Source organism: Acinonyx jubatus, chromosome D4 (genome assembly GCF_027475565.1).
Source record: "Acinonyx jubatus isolate Ajub_Pintada_27869175 chromosome D4, VMU_Ajub_asm_v1.0, whole genome shotgun sequence".
NCBI lineage: Eukaryota > Metazoa > Chordata > Mammalia > Carnivora > Felidae > Acinonyx > Acinonyx jubatus.
The window spans coordinates 64,200,935-64,218,944 of record NC_069391.1 but is presented as its reverse complement, the minus strand read 5'-3'; the positions used below and the strand labels follow the sequence as shown (position 1 = coordinate 64,218,944).

Sequence of the window (18,010 nt, the reverse complement as noted above, 5' to 3'; positions counted from 1 at the left end):
TTTACTATTTCATTGTTTTTGCTATCTGTGGGTTTAGTTTATTCTCCTTTTTCTACTTCCTTGAAGTATAAAGTTAGGTTGCTGATTTGAGATCTTTTATTTTTATTTTTTTAAACGTTTATTTTTGAGAGAGAGAGAGAGAGAGAGAGAGAGAAAGAGAGAGAGAGGACACACGCACAAGCGGGGGAGGGACAGAGAGAGAGGAAGACAGAGGAACTGAAGCCGCCCTATGCGGGGCTCAAATTCACAAACCCTGAGATCATGACCTGAGCCAAAGTCAGGCGCTTAACCAACTGAGCCACCCAGATGCCCCAAGATCATCTTTTTTAAACAAGATGTTTACTGCTATGTACTTTCCTCTTAGTACTGCTTTTCCCTCATCTTATACATTTTGGTATACTGTGTTTTCATTTGTCTGAACATATTTTCTAATTTCCCTTGTGATTTCTTCTTTGACTCATTGTTCAAAAATGTGTTGTATAATTTGCACATATTTGTGAATTTTCCACTTTCCTTTTATTTTTTTTCAAGTTTTTTAATGTTTATTCATTTTTGAGACACAGAGAGAGAGACAGAGTGAGAGCGGGAGGGGCAGAGAGGGAGAGACAGAATTTGAAGTAGGCTCCTGGCTCTTAGCTGTCAGCACAGAGCCTGATGCGGGGCTCAAACCCACAAACTGTGAGATCATGACCTGGGCTGAAGTCAGACACCCAACCGACTTAGCCACCCAGGCACCCCTCTCCTTCATTTGTGAAGGATACTTTGCAGCATATAATAATCTTGATTGGCAGGTTTTTGTTTTAGCACTTTGCTATGTCATCTCACTCCCTTCTGGCCTTAATGTTTCTGCTGAGTAATCCACTGACAATCTGGAGTTTCCTTATATGTGTTACATTCCTTGTATTCTTGCTACTGTCAACATTCTCTGTCTCTTGACAGTTTAATTACAACATAACTTGCCATGGGTCTTTTTGGGTTTATTTTAGTTGGGAGTTTGAGCTTCTTGAATTTGGATGTCTAATTCCTTCTTCAGATTTGATAGTTCTCTGTCTTTTTCTCTCTCACTTCCTCTGTGACTCCCACAAAACATACAATTGGTTCACTTGATGATGTTTCATAAGCTCTATGGTTTAATTAACGTTTCATTCTTTTTTCTTTTTATTCCTTGATTTGATAATTTCAAGTGACATGTCTTCAAGTTAACTGCTTGATCAGTCTATTGTTGAACCTCTCTAGTGAATTTTTCAATTCAGTTATTTTTTTCTTCAGCTCCAGAATATCTGTTTGGTTGTTTTTAATAATTTGTATCTGTTGATATTCTCATTTTGTTTACACATTTTTCTGATTTCATTTAGTTGTTTATCTGTATTCTACTGTAGTGCATTGAGTTCCTTTAGGACGATTATTTTTAATTGTCAGGTGGTTCATTCATAGCTCTCCATTTCTTTAGGGTAGGTTTGTGCAAATTAATTTTGTTCCTTTGGGCCATGTTTACCTGTTTCTTTGTGTGCCTTATTTTTTGTTGTGTTTTATGCAATTGAAGAAAGCCACTTCTTCTAGTCTTTATGCACTGGCTTTGTACAGGGGAACTTTCACTAATCAACCTGGTGAGAGAATCTGGGGGTTCTTTGAATCTTTTCTGGGGATGTGTCTTCTCTGGGCTTATGTAATTTCCCAGAGAGCTTGCCAGTTTTTCAGGAGTTTGCAATCTCTTCCTCCCTCTGGTGTTTGTCTGTGGTACTGCAGGTTCTCTGGTGCTACAACAAGCCACTAAGTTTTTGTTCTCTGCAGTGCCTCTGACCTTCAAAGTGGGCTGCTTCAAGTCAGGGGAGACAAAAACCAATCCCTAGGGTAGCCCCTTCAGAAGCTGGAACATTAGATACACATTCTACTCTTCTTTCCCACCCCCCAACCCACCCAGACAGAAGCTGTGAGTTGGGTGTTTTCTCCTTACACCAACCTCCATCTGCAGCACTGCCAGCTCCCTGGGGCTACAAAAAGCAGTGTAGGGCTCTCTAACATTCATGCTCTCCAGGTATTGAAAGTCTGCTCATTCCCCATCAGTTGTCAGAGTCAGGTAAGCTACCTGAGGCAGTCCCTCAGGCAGCCCCCCCAAAAGCAAGAACATTGAACATATTCCATTCTTTTCTTTCTCCCTCAAGGGACAAGCTGAAAGCTAGAATTTTCCTCCCAGTCCCACCAAGCTGAGTCAGCTTAGGGGAAGGGCTACAGTGGTTGGTATAAAATGGCTTTCTTACCCATTTCAATATGGCCATTTTTGACTTTGAGCTTGCCTGGAGTATTGTTAACTTCTTAATTGGTTTCTGGAGTTTTCAAATAAAGGCTCTTTGGGTCATATACTATTGTTGAGTCAGTGTTTCTATAGGGAAACAAGGACTGGAGCTTCCTATTCTGTCTTGCTGACCTCACTCTTGAATTTTTTAAATGTTTATTTGTTTAGTTTTCCTCTTTTGGTAATAACTTGCTTATATTTCTTGTCCATTCCTTTAAAAACATTTTTTTTATTGGGGCACCTGGGTGGCTCAGTCGGTTAAGCGTCCGACTTTGGCTCAGGTCATGATCTCGCGGTCCATGAGTTTGGGCCCCGTGTGGGGCTCTGTGCTGACAGCTTAGAGCCTGGAGCCTGCTTTGGATTCTGTGTCTCCCCCTCTGTCTTCCCCTCCCCCCTCATGCTCTGTCTCTCTCTCTCTGTCAAAAATAAACATTAAAAAACAATTTTAAAAGCAGGCTCCAAGCTCTGAGCTGTCAGCACAGAGATGAAGGGCTCGAACTCACGAACTGTGACATCATGACCATGTCAGATGCTTAACTCACTGAGCCACTCAGGCATCCTTCTCGTCTATCTCTATACTGGAGTGTTTGCCTCTTTATGACTGATTTGCAGGAGGATTATTATACTTTGTATACTAATCCTTTATCTGTTTTACAGGTTGCAAATTATCTCCCAATTCTGTGGCTGATGTTTTCCACTTAACAGTGTTTTTGTTTTATTGTTTGTTTGTTCTTAGTTGAGTTTTTTAAAAAATTGTCAACTTGACATATTTTGGGAGGATGGTGTAGAGTACATACACATTGCCTCTTACTGATGTTTTAAGTCTCTTACTAAATTTGTTTTTAAAGAAAATTTTTCAATTTTTTAATTATTTTTTTCAATGTTTATTTTATTTTATTTTTGAGAGAGAGAGAGAGAGCACAAGCAGGGGAGGGACAGAGAGAGAGGGAGACACAGAATCTAAAGCAGGCTCCAGGCTCTGAGCTGTCAGTGCAGAGCCTGACATGGGGCTCAAACCCACTTGTGAGACCATGATCTAAGCCGAAGTCAGACGCTTAACTGATTGAGCCACCTAGGTACCCCTCTTAATAAATTTCTATTATTCAACATTCATCTCAAGGTAAAAACAAAGTCTGCACCCGACATGTAAACAAATGACTGTAAATGTTTTCTATGTCCCCCTTGGAATTCTTCTTATTACTTTTTAGGTATAATTTATATATGGACAACTATTACCACTAATGATCCACTTTTAGGACTTTTCCATCACTTCAAGATCTTTTGGGCTCATCTGCAGTAAATCTCTGTTCCTATCTTTAGCCCCAGGCAACAACTAATCTACTCTGTCTCTATAGATTTACCTATTCTGGACACTTGGTAAAAATGAAATCATATAATATATGGTCTTCTGTGACCGGCTTCTTTCACTAAGCATAATGTTTTGAGGTTCACACATGTTGCAGTGTGAATCAGTAGATTGTTCCTTTCTTACTTAGGAATGGTATTCTACTGTGTGGACATAACATATTTTGTTTATCCATTCATGAGTTGATGGGTATTTGGGTTGCTTCCACTTTTTGTTTATTATGAATAATGATATGAATATCTGTATACAAGTGTTCACATGCTTATTAGCCATTTGTACATATTTTCTGATGACATGTATTCCAATCTTTTGCCTATTTAAAAAAAATTTTTAATGTTTACTTATTTTTGAGAGAGAGAGAGAGAGAGGCAGAGTGAGAGCCGGGGAGGGGCAGAGAAAGAGGGAGACACAGAATCTAAAGCAGGCTCCAGGCTCTGAGTTGTCAGCACAGAGCCCAGTGCGGGGCTTGAACTCACAAACAGGGAGATCATGACCTGAGCCAAAGTCAGATGCTCAACTGACTGAGACACCCAGGTGCCCCTTCCTATTGTTTTAACTGGGTTGTCTTATTACTGAGTTCTTCATATATTCCGGATAGGAACCCTTTATCAGATGCATAATTTGAAATTATTTTCTCACAGTTTATGACTTGCCTTTTCATTTTTTAAATGGTGGTAACAGACAATACTTATTTGTTTAATCCATCCAGTTAAGGTGGACCTTTGGATCATTTCTGGTTTTGAACTATTACAAAATTAATATTTGTATGAACATTTGTATACAAACATTTGTATAGAGGGGTGCTTAAGGTGGTTAAGTGCCTGACTTCGGCTCAGGTCATGATCTCACCGTTCATGAGTTCAAGCCCTGTGTCAGGCTCTGTGCTGACAGCTCAGAGCCTGAAGCCTGCTTGGGATTCTGTGTCTCCCTCTCTCTCTGCCCCTTCCCTGCTCGCACTCTCTCTCGCTCCCTCAAAAATAAATAAACGTTAAAAAAATTTTTTTTAAAGAAATATTTGTATAGCAATATTTGTGACCACCTATGTTTTCATTTGTAGTGAGTAAATACTCAAGAATAGAGTTGGTGGGTCATAGGACAAGTGTATATTTAACTTTATAATAAACTGCTACACTGTTTACCAAGTGGTCATACCACTTCACATTCTCACAGACAGCAGATGAGAGATCCAGTGGTTCTAGATCTTCTCCAACACATATTGATGTAAGTGTTCCCAATTTTAGTCATTTGAGGGAGATACACTTGGTATCATTTTTGGGTTTTTTTCTTGCTTAATTATTTGATTGTAGTAAAACATACATAATTGTTATCATTTTAATCATTTGTATTTGGTAACCATTCAGTGCCATTAAATACACTCACATGCTGTGTACCTGTCACCACAATCCATACCCAAAGCTTTTCAGTATCCTTAACATAAACTATAGAGCCATTAAACAGTAACTCCGTTCCTTCCAGCCCCTGATAACCTCTGTTCTGCTTTCTGTCTCTATTGAGTTTGCCTCTTCTAGGTACTTCATATAAATAGAATTACACAATATTTGCCCCTCTGTGTCTGGCTTATTTCACTAAGCATGGTGTTTTCAATGTCCATCCATATTCTTATATATATAAAAATTTTATTCCCTTTTATAGCTGAACAGTATTTTCTATTGTACTTATATACCTTGTTTTGTTTCTCCACTTCATGTTTCATTGATGGGAACTTGAAGTGTTCCCACCTTTTGGCTATTGTGAATAATGGTGCCATGAACACTGGTGTATGGAGAGATATCTGTTCAAGTCCCTTCTTCCATTTCTTTTGAATATATGCCTAAGAGTGGAATTGTTGGGTCCTATTTTAAGTCTATGTTTAATTTTTTGAGGAACTGCCAAGCTTTTCCACAGTGGCTGTACCATTTTACATTCCCATCAGCAAGACTATTCTTTCAGGAATCATCTTTATAGTTTGTTACATTCTCACCAACAATGCACAGGGCTCTACATTTTTAACTTACTTGCCAACATTTATTATTTTTCTTTTTTGTTTGTTTGTTTTTTAAATGACAGACCACGCTGGTACATGTGATGTGGTACCCATTGTGCCTTTGATTTGCATTTCCCTAATAACTAGTTATGTTGAACATTATTTCATGTGCTTATTGGCCAGCTCTATATCATCTTTTGAGACATGTTTAAACAACTCTACTGACCATTTGGGGTTTTTGTTTTGTTTTGCTTTTTATAATATATTTTATTGTCAAATTATTGCCCATTTTTGAATTGAGCTTTTTGTTATTGTTGAGTTTCAGTTCGATATACTCTAGATTTTAATCCTTTATTGGATACATGACAAAAGTTTTCACTCATTCACTAGGTTGCCTTTTTGCATTCTTGATAGTATCCTGTAAATTCATAAAAATTCTTAATTTTAATGAAGTCCAATTTATCTACTTTTTCTTGGTTGCTTATGCTTATGGGGTCATTATCCAAAAAAAAAAAAAAAAAAAAAAATCACTGCCAAACCTAATGTCATTAAGATTTTCTCCAGTGTTTTTGTTTAAGAGTTTTATAGTTTACTTTAAAGTTCAGATCCAAAGGATCCTATAAGCTGAAGGCAAAGACAATTTGTGATATAGCTTTAATTGGCAATAGCTTTACAAAAACAAAAAGGGACAAAAGTCCCTTGTTCCCAGCTTCTGTTAGTTAATAATTCGTTAAAAATGAAATGCTCACCAATGAAGACAACTTTGAATTCTCTTACACAGTGAAGAACATTTTGTAATGTGATTAGTTGCCTTTTAATTTGTTTGAATCTATTTGATTTGTTTAGTCTAGATTTTGGAATATTATGTTTCTTTTTTTTAAATATAATTTATTGTCAAATTGGCTTCCATACAACACCCAGTGCTCATCCCAACAAGTGCCCTCCTCAATGCCCATCACCCACTTTCCCCTCTCCCCCACCGCTTATCAACCCTCAGTTTGTTCTCAGTTTTATGATTCTCTTATGGCTTGCCTTCTTCCCTGTTTGTAACTTTTTTTCCCTTCCCCTCCCCCCATGGTCTTCTGTTAAGTTTCTCAAGATCCACATATGAATGAAAACATATGGTGTCTGTCTTTCTCTGCCTGGCTTATTTCACTTAGCGTAATACCCTCTAGTTCCATCCACATTGCTGTAAATGGCCAGATTTCATTCTTTCTCATTGCCAAGTAGTATTCCATTGTATATATAAACCACATCTTCTTTATCCATTTGTCAGTTGATGGACATTTAGGATCTTTCCATAATTTGGCTATTGTTGAAAGTGCTGCTATAAACATTGGGGTACATGTGCCCCTATGCATCAGCACTCCTGTATCCCTTGGGTAAATTCCTAGCAGTGCTATTGCTGGGTCACAGGGTAGTTCTATTTTTAATTTTCTGAAGAACCTCCACACTGTTTTCCAGAGCAGCTGCACCAGTTTGCATTCCCACCAACAATGCAAGAGGGTTCCCATTTCTCCGCATCATCACCAGCATCTATAGTCTCCTGATTTGTTCATTGTAGCCACTCTGGCAGGCGTGAGGTGATATCTCAGCGTGGCTTTGATTTCTGTTTCCTGGCTGATGAGTGACATTGCGCATCATTTCATGTGCCTGTTGGCCATCTGGATATCGTCTCTGGAAAAGTGTCTATTCATGCCTTCTGCCCATTTCTTCACTGGATTATTTGTTTTTCGGGTGTGGAGTTTGGTGAGTTCTTTATAGATTTTGGATATTGGCCCTTTATCCAGTATGTCATTTGCAAATATCTTTTCCCACTCCATCGGTTGCCTTTTAGTTTTGTTGATTGTTTCCTTTGCAGTGCAGAAGGTTTTTATCTTGATGAGGTCCCAACAGTTCATTTTTGCTTTTAATTCCCTTGCCTTTGGAGATGTGTCGAGTAAAGAAATTGCTACGGCTGAGGTGAAAGAGGTTGTTGCCTTTCTCCTCTAGGGTTTTCATGATTTTCTATCTCACATTCAGGTCCTTCATCCATTTTGAGTTTATTTTTGTGTACGCTATAAGAAACTGGTCTAGTTTCATTCTTCTGCATGTTGCTGTCCAGTTCTCCTAGCACCATTTGTTAAAGAGACTGTCTTCTTTTCACTGGATATTCTTTCCTGTTTTGTCAAAGATTAGTTGGCCATACATTTGTGGGCTCAATTCTGGGTTCTCTATTCTATTCCATTGGTCTATGTGTCTGTTTTTGTGCCAATACCATACTGTCTTGAGGATTACAGCTTTGTAGTAGAGGCTAACGTCTGGGATTGTGATGCCTCCCACTTTGGTTTTCTTTTTCAATATTACTTTGGCTTTTCAGGATCTTTTGTGGTTCCATACAAATTTTAGGGTTGTTTGTTCTAGCTTTGAGAAAAATGCTGGTGCAATTTTGATTGGGATTGCATTGAATGTGTAGATTGCTTTGGGTAGTATTGACATTTTAACAATATTTATTCTTCCAATCCATGAGAATTGAATGTTTTTCCATTTGTGTCTTCTTCAGTTTCCTTCATAAGCTTTCTGTAGTTTTCAGAATACAGATCTTTTACATCTTTGGTTAGGTTTATTCCTAGGTATTTTATGGTTCTTGGTGTAATTGTAAATGGGATCAGTTTCTTTATTTCTCTGTTGCTTCATTATTGGTGTATAAAAATGCAATTGATTTCTGTACATTGAATTTGTACCCTGTGACTTTGCTGAATTCATGTATCAGTTCTAGCAGACTTTTGGTGGAGTCTGTCGGGTTTTCTATATAGAGTATCATGTCATCTGTGAAAAGTGAAAGTTTGACTTCTTCTTTGCCAATTTTGATGCCTTTTATTTCATTTTGTTGGCTGATTGCTGATGTTAGGACTTCCAACACTCTGGTAAACAACAGTGATGAGAGAGGATATCCCTGTCCTGTTCCTGATCTCAGGGGCAAAGCTCTCAGTTTTTCCCCATTGAGGATGATATTAGCTGTCAGCTTTTCATAAATGGCTTTTATGATGCTTAAGTATGTTCCTTCTATCCCAACTTTCTTGAGGGTTTTTATTAAGAAAGGATGCTGTATTAAGTCATATATGCACATCAACTATCTGTGGCCTTGGAAATACTGTTTGTATGTGTATGTATACTGTATGTATAACACAAACACATACACACTCTCTGAACTGAGTCCTTCCTTTGTTTGTGTATCCCTTACTGTATGTGTAGGGATTTTTACTCAGGGTCACAAGGGACGTTGCATGATTTACTGCCCTAAAAAGCTGAAAGAATAGTGATTTAAAAAGAAAGTTTCATAAAATTCACAAATTTGCCATGTATAAATAATCTCTTCACACAGAATATAACTGTAACTATGAACATGAATTTCCTAAGAATTATAAAATTTTTCTCTCATAACCAAACTGATACATTTTGAAACTTGAGAAGGGGGATGTTTAGTTTAACACCTACCGCCTTTGAGTGTTAAATCCATTAAGATGATTCTCTCGGAGTTCAGACACTAACGATAAAACCATCTGTAAAACAAAATCAGTTGCAGGTTAACTCACACTGCAAAACAGGATTACATCAGTTCTATTTTTCTTGGTGTGAGTGATATTTCCGTTGAGATTCCCTACTCTCCCCTACCCGTCCTCTCCTTGTTTTACTTTGTCAAAATGAAAAGAAAGCAGTGCCAAGTCACATTTACAAATAACTTGGATTTTATTTTTAATTTCTGTTATTCTGCATTCCAATGTAAGCAAATGAACAATAGATCATTAATTTCCTAAGAAAACCAAACCTGTTAAAAAAAAACCACATTAAAGTTAGCTTATTTTTTCTTGCCTAATTTAGTACTTTATCTTTTAAAAATTCTATTTATGTATAAAGTTTCCAAAAGACCAGAAAAGTTAACAAACATTATTTAGAAGAGTTATGTTAAGATCATAAATTAAAATTTCTTGAATTTGGCTAAAATTCAAGGCAGAAGAAAACATAGCTTTAATAACAAGATGAGAATATATAACACTATTTACAACACTGTCATTTATTGAATTTTTTGCTTTAACATAAATTCCTATCAGGAATTTTAAATACAAAATGTGTCCAACAGTAAAAGGGTGTGTTTACATTGTTTAAGGAAATCTCTTCTTCCAAAAATCTTTGAGAGAATAAATGAGATCTGTTAAGAGAAGAAAGGGGTTGGGTGATTTAGAATAACCTCTCCTGGTTTCCCTCTTTTTTCTCAGAATCTCCCGCCTCAGGTTTCTTCCTTATATGGCTATAAGTCTGCCCAAGGTAAGAAGAGATAAACAGAGAAAAGTTAAACATCTCTCCTGGAAGAGTGAAATATTTCCATTTACCCTTTTTGCTGATGGTACATTAAACAACAAAAATTTCAATACATTAAAAATACTCACATTTTTAAGCAAACCAGGATAGTAATCTGCAGGTGCATATCCAAGACCTTGAATAAAAAGACCAACTTCTTTTGTATCAAATTTGAATGCTGACAGTACATGAGATAGCAAGCCCTTAAAAAAATGAACAGAAAAAGTTATTAAAAGTGAGTGCAAGTGGCATGTGCCTATTACATATAATGCCTAGAACCCATGTCCTCTGTAAATGCGGTGATCTCTATGAAAGGAGTAACCTTAGTTTGTCCAAATACCCAGTTCATGTGGATTCAAGATATAAAGAAATAAGTTGGCCTTACAATTATCATATTAAAATAGGTCATTTATTTTACTATTCTATTTTTTCTCTTTATTTTTATAGAGAGCAAGAGAGAGCACACAGGTGGGGGAGAACATCTGGGGGGGTGGGGAAAGAGGGAGAGAAAGAGAGAAGGAGAGGGGGGGATGGAAGGAGAGAGAGAGACAGCCAGAGAGAGGGAGAGCCAGAGAGGGAGAGGGAGAACCTCAAGCAGGCTCCATGCTCAGGGCAGAGCCCAACACGGGCTCAAGATCAAGAGATCAAGAGTTGGATGATCAACCAACTGAGCCACTCAGGTGTCCCCAAAATAGATCATTTTAAACAAATGTTAACAGTGAAGCAAAAATAATGAATGAACAATGCTTACCCATATTAAGAATGTGATCTTTATTGTTTTTAACTCAGCAAAATATTTTTATCAAAGTAGATACAATAATTTAACACATGACAAGGAACACACCACAAATTACTAGGGAAAGGTTATGAATTAATAAATGGTGCTCTGGGAAAAATATTTTAAAAAATTAGATTTGTACCTTATGTCATTCATTAAAATATACCTGAACTTAATGTAAATTAAAGGGATCAATGTAAAAATTAAGTAAGGGGTGCCTGGGTGGTTCAGCCTTCAGTCAGTAAGGGTCTGACTTTGGCTCAGGTCATGATCTCATGGTTTGTGAGTTTGAGCCCCGCGTCAGGCTCTGTGCTGACAGCTCAGAGCCTGGAGCCTGCTTCAGATTCTGTGTCTCCCTCTCTCTCTGCCCCTCCCCTGCTCATGCTGTGTCCCACTGTCTCAAAAATAAATAAACATCAAAAAAAAATTTTTTTAAATGAATGGGGAAGAACTTTGTAAACTGAAAATTAAGAGAGCAAATCATTGGCTGTTCTAAATAGAAATAAAATCTTGTGTCTTCAGAAAATAATATAAGCAAAACCTAGGAAGAATTTTAACAATAACATATAACCATAAGTAGTCAAATTCTTGTGCAAAATATCATATGACAAAAACTAAGAACATACATAAAAAATGAGTATGAACAGATAATTCATAAGACAAAATACAAACGTGCAAGAAACACATGGATAAATTCTTCACCCTCATAAACTCAAAGGGTAAATTTAAGCATCAACATACCATTTTTCACTTAATGAATTAAAGATTTTTACAGACCTAAATACCAAATGCTCATCTGGGTTCTCTGAAACAGGTACTCTGTGTGAGCTATTAAAATATAAATGGGTATCCATATATCCTGCTGCTGTGAACCACACTGAGGCACCCCCAGAGAGTGTGAGTGGGTATAACACAGCCTATAACCCACCCCAAGCTTGGACTGCCAGGGCTATGTCTGCCCAGAGGTTTATAACCTGAACAAAGGCACCTTATAGATTAGAGGCCTGCCTTATAGAGATCAACTTGAAAATATATATTAAAGGTTTTTTAAAAGCATTCAGAAGTTTTAATGTACCTGGCACACATTTAAGGAAATAAACCTAAATATGATGATGGGGATTATACTCAAAAGGTGTTCACTACAATGTTCTTTCTCAGTGAAAAATGTCTAACAGCAGAGACTAATTTATCATACCCTCATTCAGTGGCTCATTGTAAACCATAAAATGTTTATAAAGAATTTATGAGAGCATTTTAAATGGTTATATTACAATTTTAAATGAAGAAAGGAAGATGCAAATTTTAATACACAGAAACAATCTCATCAATTTAAAAATAATCCACACCATACATGGAAATGAAAAAATAATGAAGAAACTATCACCAAATATTAATAGTCTCTGTGATGGTGCTATTATGGATATATATTTTTTCTTTCTTTTTTTTTTTTTTTTTTTTTTGTTCCTTTAAGAGAGGGAGAGAGTGCAAGCAGGAAGAGGGACAGAGGGATGGAGGGAAACAGAGAGACACAGAGACAGAGACAGAGAGAGAGAGAGAAAGAGAGAGAATATCTCAAGCAGGCTTCACGGTCAGCACAGAGCCCGACACAGGGCTTGATCCCACAACCCTGGGATCACAGTCTGAGCCAAAACCAAGAGTCTGACGCTCAACCGACTGAGCCACCCAGGCGCCCCTATATTTTTCCTTCTTTCTACTTTGGTATATTTTCCAGTTTCCTATGCATGTATGTGTACTATTTTTATACTCAGGAAAAAAAAATTTACTTTTTGAAAAAGTGTTATACTTGGAAACATTTTGTTTTTTAGTAGTAGCTTTATTGAGATATAATTCATATACTATTAAGTCTACTCTTTAAAGTATGCAACTCAGTGGTTTTTCATATATTCACAGGGAAATAAGCCACTTTATTTTTTTAACTCCTGCACTGCATTCTGTAAGTACACATTACAAGATAAAATAAACTTGTGTATGTGCATCTAAATTTGTGAGTCCATACACATATACTTAGATAGGACTAAACCTAGGGAAATAAAATAATATAATAAATTTCACCTACCATCACACTTAATAAGCATTAAAAACACCAAAGGCTGACTCTCCCTCACTGGCTTGTTTGAAGCTACATAGGGCTGTAGGCTCTTTGGCCCCTCAGGACTTTACGATGTCCTACTCTCTCTGCCATGAAGGTTCTTCCAGACCTGTTTAAATGTCACTTCTTGAGGGAATTCTAACAGTTAAGACAACTAAAATTTACTGACTGCTTTCCATGTGTGAAATGTTGTGCTAAGTTCTCTAAGTATGGCATCTCAGTTAAAATCCCATAAATCAAATTTTTAATAAAAATTCAATTAAGCAAGTTTCAATTAAGCCACCTATAAACAGGTGGCTACTATCATTATAATTCACACGATTGACCCTTAAAAAGTTAAAGCACAAAGTACTACAGACCTAGTTGGTATAAAAAGTAATGCAGTGTATGTACAATAGAAGGAAACTGATTTCAAGGCTGCAACAGTTAAGAATCAGTTACGACTGTAGATCCTAAGGAAAACCGTGCCAAGGCTTTCCCCTATAAATCCAGTGCCTCCCAGAAGCACTCACATCCTGGGCCTTGGACCAGTGAGTGGAGGCTGGCTTCCCAAAAGTGCAGGAGTTACTTTGGTAGCTGAGCCAATGAAAGTTAAAAAAAAAAAAATCTAGGACATTCAATAGATTCAGAGGGGGTGACCAGGAATTGTAACTAATTCCTGAGAAATATTTAAAGTAGCCATAAACAGTTCCCTAGACAGTATTCACAATGCCTGTATTATGCAAGCTGACTATAACACCTAAGGTCTTGGAAAAATGAAAACAACCTAATTGTCAGACCTGTCCTGGCCTAAATTCCCAAAATGATATGGGTATAAACTGATTTTTAAAAAATCAAATGCTATAAATATTAGTTCCCCACCCCACCTCTTGACCTGTTTAAAAAACAAAAACAAACAAACAAAAAACCCCACACTGTAATATTCAGTGTTGGCAAGGATGTGGTGAGAGGGGTACTCTGCTGTTGTTGGGAGCACAAATTTATAAAGCCTTTCTGGGAAGTCACTTGATGTTATGTAGCCGAAACCTTAAAATTCATATCCTTTTACCCAGTTATTTAATTTCCAAGAATATATCTTAATGAATGTTTTAGGCTCATAAGCAGCATTACTTATAACAGTGAAAAACTGCAAGCAACAAAAGTACTCCACACAACACTGAACTGGCTGAATTCATCATGGTTTATCCAACAGTGTGAATTATGTTGTAAAAAGATATTTAATGACAATGCAACAATTTAAAAAGCAAGGTGTCAAACTGTGTTTGATGTGATTTTAATTTTGTATGGAAAAAAAATGCTAGGGAGAAATGTAACCAATAGTTAAAACGGATTTTTTTCTAGTAGTGATTTAAAATTTCTTCTTTAAACTATCTGCATTTCCAAAGTTTCTACTATTACCAAAGCTGGGGTTACTTACTCTATGGCCAAAACTTATAAGGAACCTCCCTATATCCACTCTACATGAGGCAGCTTGAATAATTTTTTTTTATCATAACAATGCAAATCTGATTGGTCTTCAGCTTAAGATCCTCTACGGCTTACTTTTTATCATAAAAAATGTTTTGTAGGGGTGCCTGGGTGGCTCAGTCAGTTGAGCAACTGACTTCGGCTCAGGTCATGATCTCATGGTTTGTGGGTTCAAGCCCCGCATCAGGCTCTGTGCTGACAGCTCAGAGCCTGGAGCCTGCTTCACATTCTGTGTCTCCCTCTCTCTCTGCCCCTCCCCACTCATGCTCTCTCTCTGTCTCAGAAATAAATAACCATTAAAAAAAAAATGTTTTGTAAAATAAAATTACATGCGGGGCGCCTGGGTGGCTCAGTCTGTTGAGCATCCAACTTCGACTCAGGTCATGATCTCACGGTCTGTGGGTTCAAGGCCAGCGTCGGGCTCTGTGCTGACAGCTCAGAGCCTGGAGCCTGTTTCAGATTCTGTGTCTCCCTCTCTCTCTGCCTCTCCCCCACTCTCACTTTGTCTCACTCTGTCTCTCAAAAATAAATAAATGTAAAAAAAATTTTAAAAATAAAATAAAATTACATGCTTTAACTTATGTCTGTTTTTCCCATAATTCCCTAATACAAACTGCTATGAGGGCCAAGAGAGTTTTATTCCTGGATAAAATAAGCATAGGTCCTGAGAAACAGCATATTGAGGTCTGGCTATGGTTACATAACTTCCAGACATCTCAAACTTTAGACCTTCAAATCTCTTTTTTAAAGTAAACTTAAAAACTGACAAGCAGTTCTCATTGTTAAGAATTTTTTTTTACTGCCACCTAGTGGCTACCAGAAAACCATTAAACACAAAACCATTCAAGATTCTGTAGGCATCTAACACCTGGACAAAAATTCATTCCTACAGTCGTATGATAATTGATTCTTTTGTAAATGCCAACAGAGCAGTCTTGGAGATTCTCTATTTCAATCTTCTCATTTTACTAATGAACTGATGAAGAACTAGTTTTCTGAATACAGGAATCAATATCAACAAAAAGGACATGAATGTAAACAAACAGGCTCTGACTTGAAGGGCTTAAAGAAAAAGTGCAAATCATTCAATCATCCTGGCTGTGGTCTAAGATCCTTCAAGGGTGGAAGGTGCAGTAATGAACACAGCTGTGGGCAAAACATCTGAAGTCCAATTTTGATTCATGCAGGAGTTTTAGGAACTCTGCTAGTATTTAAAAAGCCATTTTAAAAATGCTTATACCATTTATGATGAACTTTCATTAAGGAGAGACATTTTAAATAAACCAGAGGAAAATCCACTGCCCTTGTTTTCAGGTGCTCTTTTTGTCCTCACCTCACTGTATCTGCTCTATCTTGAACAGGCAGCACATTCACAAGCGGGTTAGGAAAGTTGGACCAATGAGGCTGTGGTTTGGCTCACTGTTGGGTTGTGGAAGAAGGGCTGTGGTTTCTGCTCAGGCAGAGGGTTAGGAAAGCCAAACTGTGGTCAATCTTCTTGAACTGAGACAGAGCACATATTTCATGCTTCTCCAAACAATTTCTTCATCTGATCATTAAAGTCTTTTAGAATTTCCATCACTTTGGTCTCTATTGCATCTAGCTCTTTATACATACTATAAATAAAAAACTGTTTAAACAAAGATCCCTTATTCATTCAACAAACATTTTGAGTGTGATCTGTATTCAAGCCACTCTCCTACGGTATTGGGATATGAAGCCCCTGCAGCCCATGGAAGGGAGATGGAGATGGAAACAGCCGTAATAGAAGACAGAATGCAGTAAGTGCTACAACGAGGGGGTAAGACAATCACTGTGGGAACAGAGGAAGTAATGATTAATTCCAACTGTAGGGTTTCAGAGTGCTCCCAGAGATGATGACTTCTGAGCTGATTCTGATAGCTGGGTAAGGACAGCAAGAGTGAGGGGAAGGAGGCAGGGAAAGAGAGAAGATAGGCTGTGTAATGGGACGGACAGAGAAAACAACTAGGGAAGGAGAGAGAGAACTGGTGGGAAAGAACTATGGGAAAGGCCATAGTAGGCAGAGCAAAGATACATGGCAAATACTCCTGTCAATCCTCCTGCTCCCAGCCCTTGCTGGATGCCTCAGCACAGCTCACCCACTACCTCTCCCACCCCTGCACCACACAGGGCTTCAGCCCACCTGGTCAAACTTACTTCTCCTGGTCTTTCTCTTTGATCTCTGCAATCTGGTGACAGCAGGCTCCCTGCTGGTCACCACATTCATCCTCCCCTTTCCCACCTCCATACCATTTCCTTATCCTGAGAAATCCAACAACCTCCACACATTTCTAGCTGCCAAAATTACAAATATTTTTCAAAAATCCATCTTTCTCCAAACTCCTGTTCCAGTGCCTGACAGGATGAAATTGTACTCTCCTGAAATCTCCATGGTACCCTATCTGTAGTTCTCTGACAGTGCCTACCAAGTTCTGCCTTGCACTGTAGTTACCTGTTTCCTCTTCTACTCATTAGCCCACTGGCTCCCCAAGAAAGGGACAGTCTTACTATCTTTATATTCCTTAGAGCAAAAGCTAGCCCACTACACTGCACATAATAGGCAGTCAATAAACACTAGCCTGGGGCGCCTGGGTGGCTCAGTAGGTTAAGCGCCAGACTTCTGTGGGTTCACCACCTTGGGCTCTGTGCTGACAGCTCAGAGCCTGGAGCCTGCTTCAGATTCTGTCTCCCTCTCCTTCTGCCCCTTCTCTGCTTGCACTTTGTCTCTCTCTCAAAATAAAATAAAGACATAAAAAAAATTAAGAAAAAAAATAAAAATAAACACTAGCTTAATAAAAATAAATAGAATGAATTGCTCATTTACAGTTACTGAACAATATAATCACTGCAGGATTCCTCTGTGACCTCATTACAGGATAAAATAATAAATTTTGACCAAAAAATTTAATCCTCAAGGTATAACACAACATGTTTAATCTTATCTTCTCTCAAGCCTTTACCAAAGCATCTGGTCTATCAGTTGTCGGCCAATAGAACTGCTACCATTTTGAATACTTGGCAGGTTCCTTTATTGTATAAAAATACATGTGCCCAAATACTGAATTAGTCACTTTGTTTTATATTCCCATGGCATTTTATGTAAATATCTAGTAAAACATTTATGTTATTATCCTTTTTGTTATACTTAAGTAATATTAAAATACCCAATTAATTATATCATTGCAAGTGATTTAGTTTCCTAAATTAGATACCATAGTGAAAATTGGCTAATTTTCTTAATAACACAATCTTAAATTATCATTGCCCCCTGACAAGAAACACAGTCTAGAATCTAGACTAACATCTAAGCACCACCTAAATATATTACTTTACTGAAAAAGAAGAAAAATCCTCTATAAAGTAAAATGGACCAGCAGTGCTCTGTGCATAGTACTACGCAACAAAACAACAAAGAAGATAAATGTTACAAAACTTTAAAAAGCATATATTAAAGACCTGCCTAAATGGAAAGATATACTATAGCCTCAGCAAGAAAAATTCAATGTCATGAAGAAGTAAATTCTCATACAAACTCAATGGAGTGCCATTAACAATCCTAAATAGGTTTTTGTTTGGTGGGACTTCTGAAGCTTGTCTAAAACTCACAGAGAAAAGCAAGTACTCAAACATATGCTAAGGAAAAGAATAAAATTACA

The 18,010-nt window shown here is 37.5% G+C and overlaps 1 protein-coding gene across 6 annotated transcripts in view; it reads right to left on the bottom strand.

Moving 5' to 3' along the window:
• FANCC (FA complementation group C) overlaps nt 1-18,010 on the bottom strand; it is a 265,807-nt gene that overhangs the window by 79,574 nt on the left and 168,223 nt on the right. For all 6 annotated transcript variants that reach the window (XM_027048221.2, XM_027048218.2, XM_027048217.2 and 3 more), the window contains 2 exons: nt 10,071-10,184; nt 9,121-9,185 (listed from right to left, as the gene is read on the bottom strand). In XM_027048221.2, the coding sequence (XP_026904022.1) occupies nt 9,121-9,185; nt 10,071-10,184 (179 nt within the window). The remainder of the gene's footprint in view (nt 1-9,120; nt 9,186-10,070; nt 10,185-18,010) is intronic.